This window comes from Sitophilus oryzae, unplaced genomic scaffold, assembly GCF_002938485.1.
Source record: "Sitophilus oryzae breed Bouriz unplaced genomic scaffold, Soryzae_2.0 scaffold_1181_pilon_pilon, whole genome shotgun sequence".
NCBI classification, from domain to species: domain Eukaryota; kingdom Metazoa; phylum Arthropoda; class Insecta; order Coleoptera; family Curculionidae; genus Sitophilus; species Sitophilus oryzae.
This window is the reverse complement of record NW_022145817.1, coordinates 148,033-157,868: the sequence shown is the minus strand read 5'-3', so window position 1 is coordinate 157,868 and position 9,836 is coordinate 148,033. Positions and strand designations below refer to the sequence as shown.

The 9,836-nt window shown below is 33.2% G+C and overlaps 1 protein-coding gene across 1 annotated transcript in view; it reads right to left on the bottom strand.

Moving 5' to 3' along the window:
* LOC115891405 (extensin-like) overlaps nt 1–8,260 on the bottom strand; it is a 15,813-nt gene extending 7,553 nt beyond the window's left edge. Inside the window, exons 1-2 of the mRNA XM_030911849.1 lie at nt 8,163–8,260; nt 4,330–4,510 (exon numbers count right to left, since the gene is read on the bottom strand). Of these exons, the coding sequence (XP_030767709.1) occupies nt 4,330–4,510; nt 8,163–8,260 (279 nt within the window). The remainder of the gene's footprint in view (nt 1–4,329; nt 4,511–8,162) is intronic.
* Between the last annotated feature and the right edge of the window lie 1,576 nt (nt 8,261–9,836).

The following is a 9,836-nucleotide window of genomic DNA, read 5'->3' as shown; positions in this document are numbered from 1 at the left end:
GGCATAACTCAATTTTTGGGACACCCTGTATACATTAAAAATATCATCAAAAAATAGGAGTTCATGGCATGCATTCAAAAATGGGCATTCAACAATCAGTAATCGACGTGTCCGAGCGTTTTTTCGAAAAAAAGAAGATTGATTTTTCTAAGATTCCCACTGTGAAAATAAATAAACAATAAAGGCACTCGTATCTATAGTTTTATTATTAAAAAAAACTTTTTTGACAATAATTTGGTAAAAGTTTATTAGCTTGTACCTTGATTTATAAGAGGCCGAAACAAAACACTTACATAACATAAATATTTTTGGAATCGTAGATTTGCATTTTCAATCACTGTGCGACGTCATCCGCACGCATCGTATATATACCTAATTTAAATCTTTTTAAATTATTCTGGAAACGGATTTCCGTGTCTACGATGCGTCCGATACATATGTTTGTGCGTTATCTCATTTAAAATGGAGGCCAAATAATTAATTTTCGTCGGCCGTTCCGCGGTGTGGTCCCGATACGGTTCGTTCCGCATGCGAAGTTAAAGTGCGCGCTTACCTTAACTCTCCACTTCCTTCTTGTTAATATGTAAGAAACCTATCCGTTTTTCCTAAAAGCAAAGTCGTAAATCTTTGGTACCTTACCGTACCTGTTCGTTCTAACATATACTTTGGACTACCGCGTTTCGCCAAAGTGCTTAGACTTGTTCGCGTATGCATAAACATACGCGGGAAAATAGCCGTTTGATGTTAAAATCGCAAGTTTGGTAGCCGATACTTTTCAGCAGAAAATTGCAATTAAATAGGGTGTATTAATATTATGACAGTTATTGGTATTTCATATAGATTTGTCTAGACAGTGGAGCAAGGCTTTGAAAAAAAAGAGGAATAAAAAGGACGCTCGTCAGCGTCAAGTGGTTGGTGGTTAAAAAATGAGAGACGCCAATTTAAAATTAAAAAAGTGAGACATTGGGGAAATATTGTATTTCGGTAAATATTTTCTTATTTAGAAACATTTAACTATAAATTTTAATACTAAAATAATGTTTTTTTTTTTTTTTTTTTTTTTTTTTTTTTTTTTTTTTTTTTTTTTTTGTTGTAAATAATATTTTGGAAATATAACCGTAATTACCTGTACTATTACAGGGTGTTCGTTATTACAATGTGTCATTTTCTCACGCACCCCCCATAAATTGTTTAGTTTTATTGCCTAAAAAACAAAGTAATGTAAAGATGCAAGTCTGTGTTATATTTATTATATTAGTTTTTATTAATTTACTGTAATATTTTGTAATTTAAATTTAAATTAAACAAGTTTTTTTTTTATATTAAACAGCATGTTGTTTGACCAGCGGATCTGAAGCAACGGAAGGAATGCGAGAAAGAAAATCGATATTGCCACGGTTATGCTATAAAATTGGCAAAATTGCCAACATGAGAGCTATAAATTTAAATATATTTTTATTAATTAAATGTGTAACATTTATTCTGAAGTATATTACTAAGGAATTTAAACGTAGTTCATATTGTTTCGATATGTTTTTAATTTAAATAACTTATTCTTTGCATTCTGTATAATCGCTTATTATGAAAAGTTGAAGATTTTTGTTCAACGATTCATTGGCAAACCGGAATCGCCGCGCATGGCCGCCTAATCATCGAACATGATTGGCGAAGTACGTCACAGAATTTGTTACAACGCGGTTGCCATGGCTTTTACGCCTTTCCTATTCGCTTGTTTTATCCCCAACTTCACGGTCCCTTCTGAAAAGAGTAGGAATATTGAATACTATTGAAATATCCAGTGGCGGTGTTATTCTTTTGATCATTATAACTTTATTTATTATTTTATACCGGTTATCCTAAACTTTAATTCCTTCATATTTTGTATATTTGGAATAGTTAAGTTGTGTTTTATTGTTTTGTTTATCTGTTATCTTGTATATGTTCGTAGTTTTTAATTATTAATATCAGTTTATAGTAATATTGTTTTAAAAATGAATAAATTGGTTAAGGGTAAGACGCTACATAGTCAGACAAGAGAAATAATAGCTAATTTGTATAGGTAAGTAGAATAAATAAAGAGATTAGAAATTATTAAAATTAAAATATATTTTTTTCTTGATAGATTTAACCTAAATATTATTAGCTAAACTAAAAAATAAATATAAAATAAAACGTGGATGAAAAAATCTAATTTGGTTTTTTTCCGTGTTTCAATAATAGGGTTGCGACGTGAACGGGACAGGGAAGCTACAGGAGAGTTCGCCTTAACATTGAGCCGGCCTTAAAAACCGTAAAAAACATTGTAAGCGGATATTTCTTTAATACCGGACTCGGATTTAGCGTATCGGCTATAAAAAGATTCACAAAGAATTAAAAAAGGCTGAAACTACCCCCGATAAAATGATATCAAGCTCTGGGAAGAAACGACCACGTGAGATTGCTGTTGAAACGTCTGACTTTTTCCAAGTGTTCAGGAGATTTGATAATATTTGATTTTTATCTCGATCTCTAAACTCGTCCCACAAGTTCACATTTAGAAAGCTTTTGCAAAATTGCAGGAAGAATCGAATTTCCTTTGACAGGGAAACGCTAAGGGGGTCTATTTGAGAATGAATTTCTTCTTTGGCGTATAATGATATAAACAGATATATATATACGGATCGCGCAAGCATATCATATAATTGGCAAGAGTGGAGAGATGAAGTATCTACGCGATCATCGAAAAATATATGCGTAATTAATAGGGATAAAAATAATGGGTCGACATGAACTAGACACTTTAAAAAGTGCTTGCGAGCTATACCATATATGAGATATATGAGACATATTTGGATCTAGCTGGTGAAGATAAATTATGTTTTAGATATATAGAGAATTATTATATAGATGTGTTTTGAAGATTTTTTGCTGGAAAATAGTTATATCTAAAATTTTGTATTATAGAAACAAATATAGTTAGTACAGATATATTAAATATATACCTCAAGATGATTCAGTCCTTGGAATCATCTGCTGATGGCAGCCATGGTTAGCGAAACTGCGTCCAAGTGTATAATTATAAAAGTTGTTTTGGTGTTCTGTATCGTGTAACTGATTCAGTGTTTATTTTTCTATTGGCTCGTGTAAGCATCGCGGAGCGAGTGGCGCGTATTCCAATACAGGTTGTTATAACCCTCAGCTGGTGTTATTGTTATTCACTTTATTTTTACAAACACAGACACACGAATAATAATAAACTGATTCAAAATATTTATAGGATTAATAGACTATTTCAGTGTTTATCTGCTAACTCAACAGATTCAAACAGCATAAAGTTTTTGAAAAAATTAATTTAATAAAAAAAAAAAAAAAAAAATCATCATTATTTTATAAAACCGTACGCCCATGCCTATTTAATGAATGAAATTGGGCGTGTTTTGTTTACAACTGCGCTCCCCTGCCGATACCAGATATAGATGGATGACGTATGAGGAAGCATAAGAAATTAATAAATGTGTACACACGATGTTAGAACAGAAAACTAACGAATTCCTAGTTCTTTGTTCTTCGGCCGGAACGCCCACTCGTCGGTGCCAACTGAGCGAGTATTAGACCTCGCGGCGCTATATCGCTATGTGTATTACAACGCTTAGAATTGTAGGAGAGTTTGTATTTAGTTTTAAAATATCTGGCTTGATATTGCTAACATGATTAGCGAAAAGCGCGTTCCAGTGTAGAAGTAAAAATGTTTTGGTGCTATTGTGATGATTTAGTGTTTTTTTTTTTTTGAAATTTATGATTTGAAGATGAACACCAAAGGTTCCAAATTCCCCAACGTAACGCTTAAATAATTCAACTATCACTACAACCGGAGGATGATAAAACTTGCCCGCACCGGACGGTTCGTTTCCCATTTAAATTACATAAGGATTCTTGCCGAAAGCTACGTTTTTCTTTGCAAATATTTTTTTTTTCTCTCGATCTTATTCTCTCGCAGCCCGGCAGCCATGACTATCACATGTTCTTGCACAGAATTAAACGCTCTACAAAAAGGTCTCTTACAATTTTTCGATAAAGCTACTGCTTCAAAAGTTATTCACGATTAAAATTAACCTAACCTAACCACTCGATAAATTCCTAAATTCTTTCAACTTTTTGACAAAATTATGATTATTTTTGAAAAAGTTAATCTATTACTGTAAAAATATACAATTCTGATGGTGTTAAGGTTGGGAATTATGACATCTTCAAGTCTAATGAAGTTTAAACCATTTATATATAAGTATAGCTGATTTATTTTAATAAACATTCTTTAGTTGGATTTTGATATTTCTTCTTATACTCGCTTACAATCTGAATCACATACTCGTATTGTTTTTCATCTTCACTTCTAGATAAAATATTAATGGACTCTTCTGATAATTTAACAGCTCTTTCTGCAGTATCATTAACTACTCTCAAATTTTTCACAATTTCTAAGCCTCTCATATATCCAGGATCTTTTAACCATTCGGTACTGTCTAACTGCCATCTGCAGAAAACGTGTATCAATATTAAACCGTGTAAAAAATTGTAACAAATTTGAATTTATGAAATAATCAATATTTTTGTTTATAAACAATTTAAAATCATCGTGATTAAAAATGAAGCGTCTAGTAATAGCTTTTAAAGCTTCAAGCATTTTCTGCCTTATATACTATAATAAGTATTAGAATTAACTACCTGTCATGCATTCAGTATTTTTCATGATTCAAAATTGTTCATCATGGTATCTTCAAAGTTGCTTTTTTTCAAATAATAGATTAAATTTTTCAAAAATAATCATAATTTTGTCAAAAAAGTTGAAAAATTTAGGAATTTACCCAAGTAGCATTTGGACGTTATCTAACGTCGGGTATACGTCGCGTTCAATAAACCCGACGTCGGGTACCAACGTCGGTTCGACCGCCTGACGACCCTTATTTGCACCTAAATGGGGAATACAGATTCGGGTCGCCTCGACGTCGATATATGACCTAATAGGGAATGTAATTCTACCAATTACCAACGTCATATTACGTTGGATTTTAGTTACTTAAAATTCGTCGCTATGCACTTACGTTACGTTTGGTTTCATATTCGCTACCAAGAATACATAAAAACCTAACCAAACTACCTAATTACAAATGGATTCATAATCACTCCTCGAATAGAACTATAAGTGCCTACCTAATTTCATATTATAATAATTCTGAATCATTAATCCAGACATCAGTTTTGTCAACGGAAGTCACTTTTTTGATATATCTGATTAAAATACTCCGGAAAACAACGAGCGCCTTCAAAAGTAGGTAATGAGTAGGATTTATGAAATAAAAATATCTATAAAAAAGTAACTTGCAAAATATATTTTTTATTTTCTAGCTGGTTTAATCATAAAATTGTACTGTGGTTCCCCCCAAACTCAACCTTCTCAATATTATTCTACTAGAAATCGGAATGTGAATATAAATTTTAAAAACAAAAAATGATTTTAAAATGGCTGACAATCGGATACCTGTTAAGAATGGCGGATTTCTGTGTCCGACTTAATATGAACTACCAATATACCAATTCCGACCGGGTCTCCAACATTAGTCGTCTCACTCGACCGAAGTCATCAAACCGGACGACCGGCAATCGTATTATGACGTATATAATTCCAACGTACGCCACGTAACCTCACTTTGCGTATCAGTGATTTGTGGATGTGTGCAACTATATTTTAGTTATTGTTTTCTCTTTAAAACAATGGGCAGCTACTTTTTTAAGATAGTATATACAAAATTTAAAAGAATTGGAACCAGTACCTCACATGTGGGAGGAGGATGGGGTCTGCTGGTTTCCTAAGCTAAAAAATGAAATTAAGTTGCACCAGTGTAATGCAGTATCTCTTCCGGATAAAAAGCATTCGTGGGTGGAGGGAAGACATCACTACTACTATTATTATTTTGCAAAAGCCTCGACCTCTTTCTGTAAAATGTAGATGAATGTCTAAATGTCTTTTTAGTGTTTTTTTAGGCATAATAAAAAAAATTAAGTTTGTTTACAAAAACTTTTTATTAGGTTATGTTCATGATGTTTATTAGGCCGCAAATGCTACTTAATGGGTTGTATTTACGGACGTAAATAGAGATACGTAAATTAGGTTAAATATATGAACATAAAATACAACAAAATATAATTGGACGTTACTTTAGGGATTATCAGGAGACGTATCCTATTCGGACAACAGGTAGACGTCGGGCTAGTTCAAGTATAGGTACGTCGTGCAAGCCAACGTTGGAACGACGTTGGGAAATTAATAAAAATGGTACGTTGTTATTTTGTACGTCGACAGATCGTTGGATTTACCGACTCGGATCCAACGACGTCACTTTTAATAGGAAAGCGACGTCACAAGTCGTATCACCAGCACCCGACCTAAATTTGCACAAAGTCTGACGTCGCTTCAGGTCAGATTTAGTTCGAAGTCAGATAGATGCTACTTGGGTACCGAGTGGTTAATTTTAACCGTGAATAACTTTTGAAGGAGTAGGTTTATTGAAAAATTGTAAGGGACCTTGTGTAGAGCGTTCAATTCTGTACAAGAATGTGTGATTGTCATGGCTGTTAGAGAACAAGATCGAGAAAAAAAATATTTGCAAAAAGTGGCAAATTCCTATGTAATTTAAAAATGGGAAATGAATCGTCTTTGGGGCAAGGTTTATTTTGAATATTAACGGTTTACAATGGTCTGTTATTTTTTTTAGACAATAAACTATTTAGAGGGCGTCGTGAGAGAAATGATCAACTTTGTAAATAACGGATACACTAATAAATATACGCAGGAAAATTATCATTTAATGTTAAAATCTCAAGTTTGTACCGATACCACCCGATACTTTACAGCGGGACATAAATTACAATTAATAGGAGTGTAATTAATATTATGACAGTTATTGGTATTGCATATAGATTTGTCTAGACGTTGAACAAGCTTAAAAAGATGATAATTATGATTCAAAATATACATTAAAAATGATATACCTACTAAAAATTGTAAACATTTTTGGTAAACTCTGTCTCAAATAGTTTCTTAAAAAAAATATTTTTTTTAAAAGGTCCCATAAATTTTATATCTCCGAAACGAAAGTTTTAAAGAAGACATACTGTATCAACAAATTAATTTACTGCTCAGAGAAAACTTAAGCCTTTTTTTGATTCAAATCATTTTAATGACTTAAGTCATTTGATTTTAAGTCATTTTTCGAAAGCTCACTTAAGATTTAAGTATATTTCAAAATGATTGGTGATTTAAGTTTTTATTCTGAAATAGAAAAAGATTTAAGTCTTTTTAGAAAAGTCATCAAAAAGATTTAAGTCTTCAAGTTTTATAGAATGCTTACCTCAGATTTTTTTTTTATATTTTTATAATAAACTCTTAACAGCAGCATTTCTTTTTCACACATGTAGGACAGTACACACCTAGTCTTCTTAGTTCCTGAAATATAAGGCGAATTTTAAATTGTTGCATTTTCGACCCTCTTCGTATCTCAGTTTTAGTTGCGTCGCTGAATTTTACTTGGAAATCTCTATGGAGCTCAATTTTCACCTCTTGGTCTTCTTGGCACATAATGGCCGAGATATGAGGGGAGTTAAAAAATGCAACAATTTCAATTTTGCGCTGTATTTCAGGAACTAAAAGGGCTAGGACAAATATGTGTGTACCATTTTTAGTCTCATAAAAAAGTAGCATAGTAATGTGAAAACCTCATCTTTGTACTTCTGTTCATAAACGAAAAACCCTGTAAAACACACGAAAGTGGGTCATCCTGTATAAAATACCACAAAATTTAATTTAATAAAAAAAAGTGTTTTAAAATAATTTGTGCTTTTATGTTCTTTATGCTTTTACGTTTATTTTTTATTGTTGATTATATTAGTTATTCTGAAAATAAATCGTTTTGTTTTAAGTGGTTTTATTCTCATCTGTATCTAAAATAAATTAATAATATGTAAAACTTGGAAAATAAGTTGGTTATAATAATGGTTTTATAATTCGCAAAATCTCTATTTATTTATCTAGTAATGCTAAAACACTCTATTTTAAAGTCGATTAGAGAAAATAGTATATATTAGCTCCAAAACGATACAGAAATGGAGTACTTAGTGCAAAGACTTACCCAGGAGCGGATGTTGGGTCAGACCATAATCCCGTTGTGGCACGAATCCGAATGAGGCTCAAAAAAATTGTTCGGAAGTTCACTAAAAAACCCAACATGAGTTTACTGAGAAGTGAGGGACAACGACAAGACGTATCCAATAAACTCAACGAGCAACTAGGAAAGATCCAACAGCCAAATGCCTCTCAAACCCCTGGACTGGAAGACCACAATAGCATAGAGAACATCTGGAAGAAAATTAAAGAAGCGCTGCAGGAAACACAAGAACAACTAACAACAAATAATAACGAGAAGCACCATAAAGCGTGGATGACTCAAGAAAGTTTAGACCTCATGGAAAAGCGGCGAAGTTTTAAAGGCACAGACCCTCAGAGATATAGAGACACTCACAGGCTTATCAGAAATAAAATCAAAGAAGCTCAAAGAACTGTGGATGACGGAGAGGTGCCGCTAGAAGTCGAGAGCTCCACCAAAACATGACTTGTTTAACCTACATAAAAAAGTCAAAGAAGTCACTGGGAAACACAGACCTCGAACATGTATCAAAAATCGTGGACGGTGAGAATAAATCAATCCTAACCGAACAAAAACTAGAGGAGGTATGGACCAATTACATAAGGGAACTGTTCGATGACAGGTGGCCCCCTCTTTTCACTCCCAAATAGAAACTGAAAATAGTCCAGATATAATGATCTCAGAAATCGAGAGAGCTTTGTTGTCCTTAAAGTAAATTTATAGTATCTTAAGTTTATTTTTTAAATATAACATTAATAAGTTTTTTCATTAAGAAAACATTTTTATCATATATTAGCTTATATTGTAGGACTGGACAACATCTACCCAGAATTGATAAAACTAATAACAGGAGACAATTTAAAGTTATTGATAAACTGTCTTCAATTCTGTATACAATACCGGAAATATGTACCGCAGGACTGGGCTAAGGTCGACATTTATACCTATTCCTAAAAAAACTGGTGCAAAAAAGATGTGATGAGTTTCGTTTAATAAGTACTGATGACTCAAGTCCTAAAGCTGTTTTTAAAGGTTCTGCATAATCGAATCCGAAGAAAATGTGAGCTAGACATAAGTGAACAGCAAATGGGAAGTTTCGCGAGGGACTTGGGGACGAGAGAGCCCCTGTTTGCGCTATCGGTGCTTTTGCAGCGGTGCAGAGATCAACGAAAGGAGGTACACCTATGCTTCATAGACTACATGCAGCGTATTCTAGACTGCGTCAACCACAGGAATTGCTGAGCATCCTTGAAAGAAGAGGCTTGATACTTCAAGACCTGAAAATTATCCAAAAGTGTGCGTTGAAAGGAGACAAAACAATTTTTGTGACCCATAATTTGTTATTCGAACACCACTTTTCCTTATCGGGTCGTTGACGTTGACTTGTCGCCATTTTATTTCTTTTGTTTACACGCTGCATTTTGCTTTTGCAAATTTTATACACAAATTATTTAGGCAAATATAGGTTTTAATAAAACTCCTCGAACAACAAGTAGCGACAGTAAAACTACAGGACACTGAAACAACAGCAATACCTATCAAGCGTGGAGTTAGGGCAAGGATGCGTATTGAGCCCTATGCTCTTCAATATGTACTCCGAACTAATATTTCGAAATGCGCTTGGGGGATCAGAAGACGGCATAAAAGTGAATGGCAGGC